Genomic DNA, 13,922 nt, shown 5'->3' with positions numbered 1-13,922 from the left:
CAGCTGCTGACTGACAAGGAACTGACAGAAGGGGGAAAAGAGGAGTGAAACCATTCGACGGATTTGGTAGGGCGGTGTTTACGTTCAACCAAACCATTCTGCTGTGGTGTCTTTGGACAATAAAAACGAGGGGCTTGAGTTGCTCAACCTTAGCCCGGTGCTCATGGTAGGCACCGGAGTAGATCTACACTAAAAAAAGACAAAGAACACCAGACATGAAAACAAATGTCTCCAGACACTTATTTAATTAATAAACCTTCTAAAACTCAAAAGAGTCGACGGACTCATTAAGAGATAGGGGGCCATCCACCGAAGATGGCAGCGGCTTATTCTGTACTTTCCCCTTTCCTAGCCCCCGTCCTAGATTTGCTAGTAGGCCTGCTCTGTTAGTGTCGGCCTTTTGGTACAAAAAAGAGGACGGTTGCCAAAAAACTCGATAAACAATTATTAATAAGAAAATACAACTACACGCGAAGCACATTTTATTTCTTAATAACTAGTATAAACAAATGTGATTATTTTACAAATTTTACACTTTCATGATGTTAGTATAGTTAATTAACTAATATATATATAAATATATATTTTGATATTTTCTTTAATAGGTGACACAAAATTATGCTGAAAAAAAAATTGACAGATATTTAGATTATTTTTTATATATAATACAATACTAAGAATAAATATTTAATCCTTTTCAAAAAAAATATATATTTAATAAATATATATTGAATAAAATATTGGGAAATTTGATAATCTATGCTTAAAAATTAAACATGGTGTTTAATTATCCCAAATAATAACACATAAAAAAAATATACCTATGTTTCAATTGTCTTCCAAAAATACCCCCATCATTTCAATTCCCCCCAATCTCTCTAACTTCCCTCTCTCTCCTGTCTCTCTTCCTTTCTCGGTTCAAACTCAGCCAACCCAACCACCGCACCATTGTCTCCCTCTCTCACCTCACCACCGCACCATTATCACCACCTCTCGACCCAGACGACAGACGAACCCAGCCGACCCACACGACCCACGAACCCAGTCGACCCACACCACCCACGAACCCAGTGGACTCACGAACCGTCGAACCCAACGCACGCCGTCCACCCACACGACCCACACGAACGGCGAACCCAACGCACGCAGTCGACCCAACGGACGCAGTCGACCCACACGACCCACACGAGACCCACTCCGAGGAGAAATCGTCCCAAGCACAATCCACGAACCAGGTATGGGCTAAACTTAACTTTTTTTTTGCAATTTATCATATACATTGTGCATCTGTGATATAACTGAAATGTATTTGTTTAAATTTATCAATTTTAGAGTTTGGGGAAGAAACTGAGTTTAGGGAGATAGATTTTGGGGTTTTTTTTATTTTGTGCGATATTGGGCGACGTGTAAGCGATATTTGTGCGATTAAGGATACAAAATAAGCACTGCATTTGGATTGTTGAATTTGTGCGATTTTTGTGCGATTATGTGCGATTTTGTGCGATAGTTGACTGCTGCATTTGGGTTGTTGAATTTGTGCGATTTTTGTCGATTTCTTGTGCGACTTTGTGCGATTTTATAGCTATTGTGTTTGCAATTATTATATTTGTGCGATTTTTTAGCGATTCCTTGTGCGATGGTGTGCGATTTATATTCAAATATGTTGCCAACCAGGATTATTTCCGGTGTGCGATTAATGTGCGATTTATGTGCGAGTTTGTGCGATGTTGTATGTTATTCATTGGCTGTTATGCGATTTCTATGCGACGTACGTGCGATTAATAATCTTCCTGTTTGTATTTGCAGATGGCTCCAGAACTCATTCTCCCCTTGGCTGAGCATTTTCCTGGGCGTATCACTTACCGAGGAAATGGGTACTTTGCTTCTATTAAAGCAAAGTTTGAAGCCTTTAACCTGACCGAGAGGGTGAAGGAAACTCTTTTTGGAGTTTTTTGGAATGCGAATGAACTGAAATTCTCCGGGGTGATTGTGCATCAACTACTGTTGAGGAAAATGAAAGTGACTGAGGTAAAGAATGATGAAGTGTGGTTTTACGTGGGTAAAACCGAGGCCAGATTTGGAAGATCTGAGTTTGGATTGATTACGGGACTGAAGATGAGCGGTGGCCCCTCGACTGAAGAATTGAATACACTATGTGAGTCTGATCGGATATTGCGGGACTACCTCAATAATGCCAAACGGGTCACTTTCAAAACCCTTTGGCTAGCTTTTGAGGCGTGCGATGTGGCCGACGACGTGTACAAGCTGGGGCTGTGTGCATTTGTTGAAGGAGTGCTTCTATCTAGGGCTGAGGGTGTTTATATATGGTCGGATATGCTGAAGTTAGTAGAAAACGAGGAGAAGTTCTTCGAATATCCGTGGGGCCTTCTTTCATATCAGAAGTTGTTGTCATCCACAGCCAAAAGTATGACTGACCTGAGGAAGAACTACCTTGATAAATCTACTAAGGATAAGAAGAAAGGGAAGAAGGAGAAAAAAATTACTCAACCAGAGGCGAAGTACAATGTCTACGGATATGCACCGGCGCTACAATACTGGGCCTTTGAGGTGATGCAAGATTTGGGGAAGAAGTACGGGCAGTGCAGAGGGACTAGATTCCCTCGAATGTTGAATTGGAGCACCCCCAACACAGTTACGAAACATGATGTCAAGCAACCTGATGTCGCTACCCTATTCGAGAAAAGGGTATGTCAATCTGACTTTCTTTGTTGTTTTGGTATTTCTTTTGCTAAATTGTGCTTTACAACGATTTTATGCGATTTTAATGCGATTTTTGTGCGATTTGAACATGTCTTTCATTTGCCTCTGTTTCATTTTGCGAGTTTATGCGATGTCAATGCGATTTTTGTGCGAGTTAGACCTATTTCATTTGCAACTGTTTTATTTTGCGAGTTTATGCGATTTTCGTGCGATTATTGTGCGATTTCACTATGCTGAATAGGATTCTGCTATTTTCTGCGATGTTATGCGACTTTGTTGCGATTTTTGGGCGAGTTTAATATGCTTTTTGTGTTTTAAACAAACCTGATCTTTTCTGCGATTTTATGCGACGTGTGTGCGATTTTTGTGCGATAATTAATATATATTTTTTTCCAGATGGTTGTTCTTCAAATTCTGTATCCTAGGAATTGGGAGGTGGACTATTGGAAGAGCAATTGTGAGGGTGAGGTCCCCACGGTGGAAATGGGGTTGGATGAGGTCGAAGAAACGCAAGTCGGGGCGCAAGATTCGACCGCATTCCAGACCCAAGCCGAACGGGTGGCGGATTATGTGAAAAAGTCCAAAATTATTCCACCATCCCCACCCAAAGAAGCACCAGACGCCTCCACATCTGCCACCGTGCCCCCAACGCCTGCCACTGTGCCCCCAAGCTCTGCTCCAGCCAATGACTCCAACTACCTCTTGTTGGCTAAGAGGTTGGAGAAGGTAGAAGCGCAACAAGTTGCGATTCTGACTGCGTTGCATCGAGATGAAGGCTGACTTCAAGAGAAGTCAGAAAGAGATGAAGAATCTTATCATGGATCAAATTGCGACCGTGATAAGTTTGTTACAGAAGCAGCCTTCGGAGCCGACACAACCATCGTGGCGGCACGACAATCGGACCCCACACATCCATCGGACACGGCGAGCCATTACGGACGGTACATCCATCACCGCCGACATATGATGATGATGATGATGTCTACCCAGAAGATTGGCAACCTGACGCATGTGACGTTCCTTCTACTCCTGCAAACGCCATTGTCATTTCGCTGGGTGATACTGAATCTCAGGATGTGGAAGAGTTGCAGGGGCCACCAGATGGAGTGGAGTTCTGTAGGCTTAGGCGAAAGCGCAAGCCGGTTTTCTTGAATGACTACACTGCTGGGAAGAAGAAACAACGACATGGGCCCGTGGTAGTAGACACCCTGAAACCGGCGGACGCCCGGCTGTTAAAATTTTTCCGTAAGTGGATCACTTATGCTAGGGACAATGGCCGTCCTAGGGATGTTCACACTGGCGAAGCCACTAGATCGTGGTTCGTGAAGTTGATGGTGCTGAACGAATGGCTCGAAGATGCTGTAAGTTATTTCTTAACAGAATTAATTTATTGTGTTTTTTATTGTTTGTGCGACTTATATGCGACTTACATGCGATTTATATGCGATTTATACTTACTCTATATGTAATTTGGTTTATGCGACTTTATGCGATTTATGTGCGATGTGCTTGCGATTATAAACTGATTTATGTTGGTTCGCGATTACTGTGCGATTTTTGTGCGATTGTTGTGCGATTATTTGAAACAATTTTGGTAATTTGCTGTGCGATTTCCTGCGATTCGTTGTGCGACTTTTATGCGACTTCTTTCTAACTGTTTTCATTTGGAACACAGCAAATTGATGCCATGGCGCACTTATTGAGAAGAAGACGGACCCTGTACCCAGAAGTCTACACCCGAAAAGGTGTAGTTTTGGACACATCTGCTCCACAGTTCTTTTCCATGTTTTGGAATATGTGTGAGGGTGACAGGAGCAAGATGAAATGGGATGAGAGCGTCATGAGTTACGTGCAGGGGATACCGCACAGATACTTGCCATGTTGGGAGAAGCAGGAGTACATATACTTTGTGTTGCACCTTCCCAAAGAGCGCCACTGGGTGGCAGTTGAGGTGGATATCGAGAACTGGGAGATCATTGTATATGATTCTGATATCGGTGCCACCGTTGAGGCAGCCATGGAGTCATATTTGAAGCCTTACAGCGAGCTCTTTGCAAATCTAATTCGAGATAGCGGTTATTTCCAATACAATAATTATGTACATCCGGTGGAGTTGGGCGATCTCAGTCAGCTCCTACCCCTCCATTATAGACGAGCTACCTCGGAGGTTGTACCACAAACGAACAGCAGGTGAATCTCTTTTTCTTTTGTATATTTTGAGTAATTTATTTAATTTTGCACTCCATTATGAATTACTTAACTTAATTGTTGCTAATATTTAGTTTTTTTTTTTAGTGGCAATTGTGGAATGTATGCCATGGAGCACATTGAGCACTTGATGCTGGATCGGTCGTTGGAGCATGTGCATGATGATAACATGCTCACCTTTAGACATAGGTGGTGTGTGGACCTATTTTACCAGAACTTAACGTGGTAGTTTTTTGTAGGTTTTTGCAATGTTAATCTTGTACACATAAACTCCCCTTTTGTAATTGTATTATAATCTCACCAAATTTATATATAACAAGTAAATTTAAAGCTATTTAAATTGTTGCTTGTATCAATTTATTTCTTTTTTAAATTTTTCATAAATCCTGTGAGAAGATGACTTCTTGATAAATTATTTCACTAGGAATCGCATTAAAATCGCACATTCATCGCGCATAATATCGCCAAAATACACAAACTAACAAATCTAGATTAGTTCACATCGCAGAAAAATCGCACCATAATCGCACAATGTCGCCAAAAATACAGAACCAAAGCAAACTCAAAAACAGGATCCTGTCAGTTAACATCGCACAAAAATCGCACCATAATCGCAAAAATATCGCCAGACAATACAGAAACGAGCAACCAAAAAACAAGATCCTGTCAGTTAACATCGCACAAAAATCGCACAATAATCGCAGGATATCGCCAAAAAATACAAAACAAACTACAAACTAGCTCCTGTCAGTTACAAATCGCACGGAATCGCATAATGTCGCCTAAAATCGGTAAACAAACCAAAAAATTATTAATCTAGGAGAAAAAAGCACAATATCCAACAACCGGCAATACAACACATATTCATTTAAAAATTGGAGAAATGGTTCAAACTCGAGCTTTGCATGTAGCTCGTTGTGCCCCGAACCGTGACATAGCGAACAATGACGAGGTTCCACTACCACGACCACTAGACGGTCGACGCTTCGTCGGTCTTCTACCCGCATTGCTCTTCCTAGGCCGACCTGCGGTTTTTTCTCCTTTGGTACCCCGATTCTTATGTTCTTGATATGTTCCGTAGTACCCACTCATCCTCCTCGCCAACAATATTAATTGTGGCATCGTAGGTTTTCTTCCACGTTTCTTTAGTGTAATATGGAGAGCAAAGTGTGTACACGCTCACATTCTGACTAACTGCTGCGGCACATGCATGTGGACAAGGGATTTTCAGCATTTGGAAAAGTCCGCAAGTGCATGTTCTCTCCACTAAGTTCACATCACCACCTCTCTCACCTTGAGGACTCGTACCAACGTTGAACAATTGGGCACCATTACGAAGGACACTCCTGAACATACCATCTTTGTGTTGATCCTTTAAATCATTTTCAAAAGTAGTAGCCAAAGGAGTAGCGCACTTACTAGCCTTTTCGAGACGAGAAGCAAACCAATTTTGAAGTGTGAATCGATGAAGTCAACCAAAATAGTTACCGGATATTTTACGAATTCTTCGTCACCTTGTTGAAGCTTTCGGCGGCGTTGCTTGTCATTATGTTGTACCGATCGCCCGGACAATAAGGACGAGCCCACTTTTCAAACCCTATTTGCTCGACGTATGTAGCAATGGCGGGGTCCATCTGTTTCAAGACCTCAAAATGCCTATCACATTCCGTCTTGTTCCATGCGTAAGCCGCAAGCCATATTTGCTTGTTGCATACATCGATCTTAAACTTGTGATTGACATTCATAGTAATATGCTTGAAGCATGCACGGTGGCATGCTTCGGGAAAACAACATCAACGGCATGTTCAATGCTTTGATGCCTATCCGATATGAACATAAGATTTTCAACCGACCAATGGCTTCCTTCAACTTTCGCAAGAAATACTTCCAAGAGTCATGATTCTCACTGTCAACAATTGCAAAGGCTACCGAAACAATTGGTTGTTTGCATCGTACGCAACGGCAACTAACAGTGTTCCTCCATACTTCGTCTTCAAGAATGTTCCGTCGATACTAATCACAGGACGACAATACTTAATTCCCTTCCTACAAGCATCGAGTGACCGAAACGATACTTGAACCGGTTATCCTCGCCGACAATGTCGGTAATAGTGCACAGGATTATTCGTTCCGGCATGTAGAAGTAACCATATAATTTCGTATAAGATTCTGCTGGAGTACCCCTCTTGTACATAACTGCCTTCTCTCTACATCTCCAAGCTTTCTCGTAACTCATCTTGATGCCATATTCATCAAACATATCCCTCTGTATGTCTTTTGCCTTGTAGTTAGATCCATCTGATGTGTACTTGTTCTTAATAATGTGACCAATGACCCACGGTGCTGCTTGTCGGTGATCAGAATGTCTAGAATCCAAGTTACATGTGTGTTCGTTGTGAAACACAGTAACCTCAAACATGTCACAAAGTGCCTTCTTCTTCCCCCTTAATCTCCATTTACAATTTTCATCCTTACAAGTAACGTAAAACACATCAGTGCCGGACTTACTTACCATCCACTCAAAATTATTTTTCAAAGGCATACCTACCAACTACATTCTTCAATTCTTCCTTGTTTTTGTACAACTTGCCAAGATATATCTCCCCTGAAGGCGTACCACTAAGAGATGTTGTATACACATTATTTTCCTCTATGTCTTCCCTTGTCCACACAAGAGGTTTGAATTTAGTAGAAACTTCAAATTCAGATACAGGAGCACTATTAGAAGGACCTGGCCGACTGCTACTAGTTCCTGGTGTTTGGCGATTCTCACTACGGGGGGGTCTTCTTTGTCGCTCTACTTGGTTGCTTGGAGTTAGTTCCATCCTCAGGGGAGGTACATCAGCAGCCACATCATCATCCACACCCAAATCAACCACATGATCATTGTTGTAAAAGGGAGCATCGAACTCATCTGAATGATGAAATTCGATACCCACTCTCTCATCATCTACATTAGTGCCAACTTGCTCGTCCAAACCAACCCCCAGATCAGTTTCTGGGACAAAGGTCCCAACAACACTTCTAGGGGTTACATTTCGGGGAGTCTGCTCCAAATTCACATTCTTCTTCACCTTAGTCACAAATAGTGGCAACAAGTTGTCCACACTCATTTTTGCCTTCATGCTCAAGAACACTCGTAGTTGACTATCTTTCACTAAAACCTCAGGTGGAAACTTAGTGCCTTTCATGTACATGTAAAGAACTTCTAACTTCAATTCAAACACCAAGGGGTCCACCTCCAACTCCTCATGCAAAACTTCATGCAACTTTTTCAGTGTACAGTCAATGTCCAATATCAATGTCTTACTTTTTGAGGAATCAAATACCCAGTTGAAACCCTCCAAAGTCCAAACGCCATCATACAGTACAGGCACAAATACAGATGAATCTGTCCCAAAGAAAAACAAACAAACTTACATTTAAAAATACCATACTATATCGCACACACTATCGCACAGTATCGCACAACATCGCCTTAAGCTAGCATAAAATAAACCAGTTATGATGTCGCACAATAATCGCACAACAAAGGAAAGAAATCGCATAAAGTCGCACAATATCTGGAAATCAACAAAATCGCATAACGACGCAAATTAAATCGCACACAAATCGCCAAACATTAATATCGCATATACAATCGTACAATAATCGTACAAAGTCGCCAAAATTAATCATGTCATCCCTAACCTCAGATTTCTCATGGCATCGCACAACACATCGCATGATGTCGCATAAAATCGCCAAAACCAAAAAAACCCAGAAAAACACAGACTGTTAGCCACAAACTCTACCTCCATTTCAAGGACACAAAAGTCACATATTACAACTAACAACGTTCAGATCCATGCAATTCAACAAAAAACTACACTATTTACTAAGAAAAACACTTACCCATTGCTTTGTTGAGTGAGGTGGAGGTTGAGGGTGATAATGGTGGAGGTTGCAGTCGGCCGGGACAGGGAGAGTTCACGGTGGCCGTCGGCGGCAGTGATGGAGAGAGAGAGCAAATGAGAAACAGAGAGAAAGTGAAAGAGAGAGAGAGTGCGTGAAGAGAGAGAGAGTGCGTGAAGAGAGAGAGACAGAGAGAGAGAGAGCGTGAAGAGGGAAAGAGGGAGAAAGAGTAGGCTGCCTTTGGGGTTTGAAGAGGGGTATTTTGGGGTGTCCACTTAAAGATTAGGATAGTTACAAAATTTTTAGGAGGGTGGTATAATTAAACACCACTTCTAACTTTTAAGCATAAAATGTCAAATTTCCCTATAACATAAAATATATTTGTTTGGAAAATATTAATAAAGTAAGCCGTAATCCAAAGAAATCCCTAACATTTACTTTGGAAAAAAAAATTGATTCTTGAGTCGTAGTAAACTATTTGTACGACATTTCTCCTCTTTGTAGGTTTCAAAGAGGAAGAACCCACAAAAAAAAAGTGTTTATGGTGCTGCAATTTGGCAAATTTCCTTTGGGTTCCACCTACGTCTTCATACGATCTCTGCCCTAAATTGAATCACTCCCTTCTCCGGTAAGAGTCAGTGGAACACTTTTAAATCAAACTTCAATTTACAGTTGTTCCTGTTTTCGCTGTTGTCTAATTATCCTATTATTCGCCGATCCCAAGTTATGTAAATCTTTTTTTTTTTTTTTTTTTTTTTTTTTTTTTTTGTGTATATTTGTTTATTCACGTGCTTTTATGAATTCCATTTAGACTGATTGCTTGGATTTTGTTTTTTCTTTCTTTTTCCTGATGAATTATGGGTTTAGTGCTCAATGCATGTTTTGTTTTCTGATATTGAACTTTGGGCGGTTAAATTGAATGGATTATTGCTTACTGGTTTTGCAGAGGTTTCCAAGGGTATTGGGATCAATGTTGAATGATTCTAAGAGTAAGTGTGAGAGTGTGTCTCATCAGAATTTGAAGGAAAAGACCAAGCACCGTGTCGATGATCTTCAGAGAATTTTTTCAAATCTCGAGTCCGCTAGGAAAGACAGTCGACCTGGGGACATAGCTGTTTTTGAGGAGCAGGTCCATCAGATGCTACGAGAATGGAAAGTTGAGCTCAGTGAGCCAACCCCAGCATCTTCTTTACTTGTATGTTCTGATAACTTAGTTCAATTACAATGTCAATTTTCTAATGATTGTTCTTTTAGGCTCTAATTTTTATTGGGTATTCAAGTTTTAATGTGGGTAGTGTATTGTATTGAGTAGGGCGGTAGCCTTGGATCGTTTTCTGAAGAGTTAGCTCGACTTCTGCAACAATACGATGTTGAGGACGATGCAACTAGTCCATTAAAAGAACTCCCACATCCTAAGCCTGAGCCTGATCCTGAGCTTAATCTTGAAAACTTTGATGTTGGAAATTTTTCGGCGTTTGAACTGGTAAAAGAAATACATATTCCTATCTTGAGTAGATGTTGTGCTATATTTGAGCTTGCTTATTATGATTATTATGTTATAACACCGCCGCAGTATGTAAATGGTGATTGATGGGTGCTTTTCTTTTTTCAGGACTACTTTGATAATAAGGAACCACAAGATCATGGTTTTCAAGGATTTCCTGAACTTAAAGGATCTGGTTTAGATTTTCACGAGACAGTGCCAAATGATTCAAATTTGATTACTGGACTGGAGCATCAACAGTTTGATATGTATCAAGACTTCAGTCAAGGGCTTATTGTTGGAGCCAATAGCATAAATCAGTGTGGACAAGATCCTTTACCCAATGTTCTTCCTGATATTTCCCCTCCACCCTCTGCATTCATGGGGCCAAAATGCGCTCTTTGGGACTGTTCTAGGCCTGCACAGGGATCGAAATGGTGCCAGGACTATTGCAGTAGTTGTCATTCAGTTTTAGCCTTAAATGAAGGTGTTCCAGGCATAGCTCCAGTTTTACGGCCTACTGGCATCGGAATGAAGGATAGTCCGCTGTTTTCTGCTCTTAGTTTGAAGATACAGGGAAAGGAGGTGGGAATCCCAGAGTGTGAAGGAGCTGCTAATACAAAATGCCCGTGGAATGCTCCTGGTAAGTCGATAACGTAGAGCATATTTTCTTTTTAATCCCCTCTTGCTAAACAGCCATTTTGGTACTTTATTTCGTGACAATCTCATGTGCATATCTATTTAAACCATGCTGCTTGATGCTGTGATGCTGTGATGCAGTTCACTCTTTCTGTTTCCTTTATTGTTATTGCTCTGATATAGTTTGCAGTCACATGGCCTCTTTTTCATTTTCTTCAACTAATTGCTCTCCTTCCATGTTGCAGAACTGTTTGATCTTTCTCTCCTACAGGGTGAAAAACTTAGAGAATGGCTCTTTTTTGATAAGCCTAGAAAGGCATTTGAAAGTGGAAATAGAAAACAGAGGGGATTGCCAGATTACAACGGGCGTGGTTGGCATGAATCAAGGAAGCAAGTCATGAAGGAATTTGGGGGACTGAAGAGGTCATATTACATGGATCCACAGCCTTCAACCTCTCATGAATGGCATCTATATGAATATGAGATCAACAACTACACTACATGTGCATTATATAGATTGGAGCTCAAACTTGTTGAAGGAAAGAGAAGTCCGAAAGGAAAAGGGTTGAATGATTCACTTGCGGATCTGCAGAAAAAGATGGGAAGGCTCACTGCTGAGGCTCCTATAGATGATGGAAATTCTTCAATGACCAAAATTAATACTACTCAAAAGTAATTTAGTAATTTATTTATACTCCTTAAACGATAAACAGTTCAAGAGGAAAATTGAAATATTTGTGTTTCCTTTTGAAAAGTCTCAGTCCTATATCAATTCATCTGCAGATGAGTTCTCATCACTAGAGAATTCATGTTTGGCTACTACAGCTGGGCTGTGTTTGGTTAGAGAATGGAAGATTTTTTAATGCCAAGCAAATCAGGTTAGAGCTTTGTCATCTCATCGTTGTGTAGTTGACACTATGTTGGACTTAGCTCTAATAAGATACTAGGGAATCTAGATGAGAGATGGAGAGAAATAGTACAGTAAGATCATAAGCAAAACAGCAGTTTTAATTGTAAATTGATTCTAAGTATGAACGGTTTATTCTGCTCTCTCCATTGTCTTTTTTATCATGTATTGGCATTGAATTTTGTTCTCTCTCTCTCGTAAACAAACAATTTTCTTGAATTCTTCAAGGTAGTCGATACACGGTCAACCTCTCGCTTCGTAGTGATGGAGCTTGATTGATGAATTTGGGAAGCCAGGAGGGGTTGCCGATTCCATAGACAGTTCTCTTCCAAGATCCATCCAATTGTCTTTGTCTTGCTTTTGGCAAGTAGTATGCTCTAAATATCAGTCCGACTGTCATGAAAGTCACTGTTGTTTTGATTCCTAAAGGACGTAAAATCTTGTGAATCCATTGAACAAAATTGAAGATGACAAACTCGGGTTCGAGGTCTCATAGGAGATGTTCAACTTGGGATTCTGTTCTATCCATGACTATCATGATGAATGGGAATAAGGAAGAAGACATTTCAATAGTGATCTCAGCCTCGGCAGGTATGCCGACATGAGGAACAGTGATTTGGAAGAACTGGCCTTTTTGGCTAGTTGTAGAGTGCGAGCAATGGAGTTGTGGCCAAAAGCAAACCAAGGGAACATTATGAAGGTCCCTCCATATCATACTTTCTTGTTGAGGAAATCTGTCAAAAACACACCCAAAAAAAGAAAGGAAAAAGCAAAAAGAAAAAAAATCCAAACTAGATGTGAATGTGATCAATAGAAGAAAGTGGAGGTAAAACTATTACTCTTGTGATCTTTATATATCCATGAAAGTAAAATATGGAGTAAAATAGATGGGAATTGAGGTAAAGAGGAGAGGAAGTTTGACATTGATGTATTTGAACACGTTTCAGAATTAAAATAATAAAATGAGCGAAATAGAAATAAAAGGGAATAAAGTATGAAACAAATAAATTTAATATTTTATTATATTGTTTACTAAATTAATTTGAGAACGAATCAAAATTATTTTATTTTGTTTGTATAATTAGAAAAGGTAATCCAAATAGTTTAGATGGGCCAAATAATCTTTCGAAAATTTACATAATATACTTATTTTTGTCATTTTTTTACATATATACTGTCAGGTAGTAATTTTTACATTTTTACTGTGTATATTATTTAAATTTTATTCGGCAGACTTTTCTCTTTTGGCAGGATATGGCAGTGGCAGTTTTTTTTTAAAACCTTTATATATATATATATATATTTTATAGTGACAAAAGCTGTCACTTTTAATTGAGTTTCAATTTTTTTTTAATATTTTTTAATATTATTTATTTTTTTCTTTACTTTTTTACTTAAAATTTATAATGATAAAGATAAAATTATATATAAAGTGTTGATTTGATTGATATTGTCACTTGTGACAAGTTTTTTATTTATATTAAATTAAAATTAAAGATGATAAAGATGAGAGTCAAAATGTGTCTTCGTTTTACTTTTTGATTATATTTATTATTTTCTATTTTTTCTCTCTCTATGTTATTCTTCTTCTTCTTCATGGGTCTCTTTCTTTTGTGTTTTTTTTTTTCAAAATTCATACACTTATCATCTTTTTTCTCACTATCTTCCTCTTTAAGTTCTCTTACTCTCTCCATTAACATATAAATTTTTTATTTTATTTCTTGTTCAGTTCTTCTTCTTCATTTTCTTCTCATTTTTTTAGTTTTTCTAATTTTTAGTCACACTTTTGGGGGGAAATAAAAGAGTGATTTTTTTATTTTGATTTTCCAGATCTGTTCTTGCAAATATAGCTACTGTTGCATTTGGTGTTGAGGCTGTGCAGAAGATGGTTAGTTTTTTTTAATCATTTTTTCTTTTCTTTTCTTTTTTTTATTTGTTTTAGTGTTGTTTTATGGTTGTTTTGCCATGATTTATTTATTTGACGTCAGTTTCATTGTTCTTACTCTATCTCGCCAGAATTAATGGTTGTTTTACAAGTGTTCTTATGTTGATGTAATGGTATTATACGTG

General features: G+C 39.3%; 4 protein-coding genes across 4 annotated transcripts; 2 read left to right on the top strand and 2 right to left on the bottom strand.

Moving 5' to 3' along the window:
* Positions 1 to 749: 749 nt before the first annotated feature.
* On the top strand, positions 750 to 5,285 carry LOC133030603 (uncharacterized). The gene is made up of 6 exons (XM_061103398.1): positions 750 to 1,235; positions 1,807 to 2,706; positions 3,118 to 3,479; positions 3,575 to 4,082; positions 4,397 to 4,911; positions 5,017 to 5,285. The coding sequence occupies exons 2-6, from the start codon at positions 1,807 to 1,809 to the stop codon at positions 5,156 to 5,158; spliced, it is 2,427 nt and encodes an 808-aa protein (XP_060959381.1). The 5' UTR covers positions 750 to 1,235; the 3' UTR covers positions 5,159 to 5,285.
* Positions 5,286 to 5,508: 223 nt separating this feature from the next.
* On the bottom strand, positions 5,509 to 6,674 carry LOC133030602 (uncharacterized). Its single transcript, XM_061103397.1, has 3 exons — positions 6,444 to 6,674; positions 6,014 to 6,352; positions 5,509 to 5,592 (listed from the first exon to the last, which is right to left on the bottom strand). Exons 1-3 carry the CDS (start codon positions 6,672 to 6,674, stop codon positions 5,509 to 5,511), a joined length of 654 nt encoding a protein of 217 aa, XP_060959380.1.
* A 780-nt stretch (positions 6,675 to 7,454) lies between these two features.
* Positions 7,455 to 9,181, bottom strand: LOC115723991 (uncharacterized). Its single transcript, XM_061103396.1, has 2 exons — positions 8,824 to 9,181; positions 7,455 to 8,320 (listed from the first exon to the last, which is right to left on the bottom strand). The coding sequence occupies exons 1-2, from the start codon at positions 8,825 to 8,827 to the stop codon at positions 7,455 to 7,457; spliced, it is 870 nt and encodes a 289-aa protein (XP_060959379.1). The 5' UTR covers positions 8,828 to 9,181.
* A 14-nt stretch (positions 9,182 to 9,195) lies between these two features.
* On the top strand, positions 9,196 to 11,995 carry LOC115699585 (transcription factor VOZ1). Its single transcript, XM_030627072.2, has 5 exons — positions 9,196 to 9,451; positions 9,770 to 10,018; positions 10,136 to 10,306; positions 10,436 to 10,949; positions 11,191 to 11,995. The coding sequence occupies exons 2-5, from the start codon at positions 9,794 to 9,796 to the stop codon at positions 11,619 to 11,621; spliced, it is 1,341 nt and encodes a 446-aa protein (XP_030482932.1). The 5' UTR covers positions 9,196 to 9,451; positions 9,770 to 9,793; the 3' UTR covers positions 11,622 to 11,995.
* The last annotated feature ends 1,927 nt before the right edge of the window (positions 11,996 to 13,922 follow it).

The sequence above is a fragment of the Cannabis sativa genome, chromosome 8 (genome assembly GCF_029168945.1).
Source record: "Cannabis sativa cultivar Pink pepper isolate KNU-18-1 chromosome 8, ASM2916894v1, whole genome shotgun sequence".
NCBI classification, from domain to species: domain Eukaryota; kingdom Viridiplantae; phylum Streptophyta; class Magnoliopsida; order Rosales; family Cannabaceae; genus Cannabis; species Cannabis sativa.
The sequence above is the reverse complement of the archived record's forward strand: the minus strand, read 5'-3'. Positions and strand labels throughout refer to the sequence as shown.

Bases quoted from the DNA above. Each gene is read 5' to 3' on its own strand.
- LOC133030603 (XM_061103398.1), top strand. From the start codon at position 1,807: ATGGCTCCAGAACTCATTCTCCCCTTGGCTGAGCATTTTCCTGGGCGT. The intron at 2,707-3,117 runs GTATGTCAATCT...ATTTTTTTCCAG, and splicing joins CTACCCTATTCGAGAAAAGG to ATGGTTGTTCTTCAAATTCT. The intron at 4,083-4,396 runs GTAAGTTATTTC...TTTGGAACACAG, and splicing joins ACGAATGGCTCGAAGATGCT to CAAATTGATGCCATGGCGCA.
- LOC133030602 (XM_061103397.1), bottom strand. From the start codon at position 6,674: ATGAATGTCAATCACAAGTTTAAGATCGATGTATGCAACAAGCAAATA. The intron at 6,353-6,443 runs GTGACGAAGAAT...CGTCTCGAAAAG, and splicing joins CCGCCGAAAGCTTCAACAAG to GCTAGTAAGTGCGCTACTCC. The intron at 5,593-6,013 runs GTACTACGGAAC...GTTAACTGACAG, and splicing joins TTGGCGAGGAGGATGAGTGG to GATCTTGTTTTTTGGTTGCT.
- LOC115699585 (XM_030627072.2), top strand. From the start codon at position 9,794: ATGTTGAATGATTCTAAGAGTAAGTGTGAGAGTGTGTCTCATCAGAAT. The intron at 10,307-10,435 runs GTAAAAGAAATA...TTCTTTTTTCAG, and splicing joins ATTTTTCGGCGTTTGAACTG to GACTACTTTGATAATAAGGA. The intron at 10,950-11,190 runs GTAAGTCGATAA...TCCATGTTGCAG, and splicing joins ATGCCCGTGGAATGCTCCTG to AACTGTTTGATCTTTCTCTC.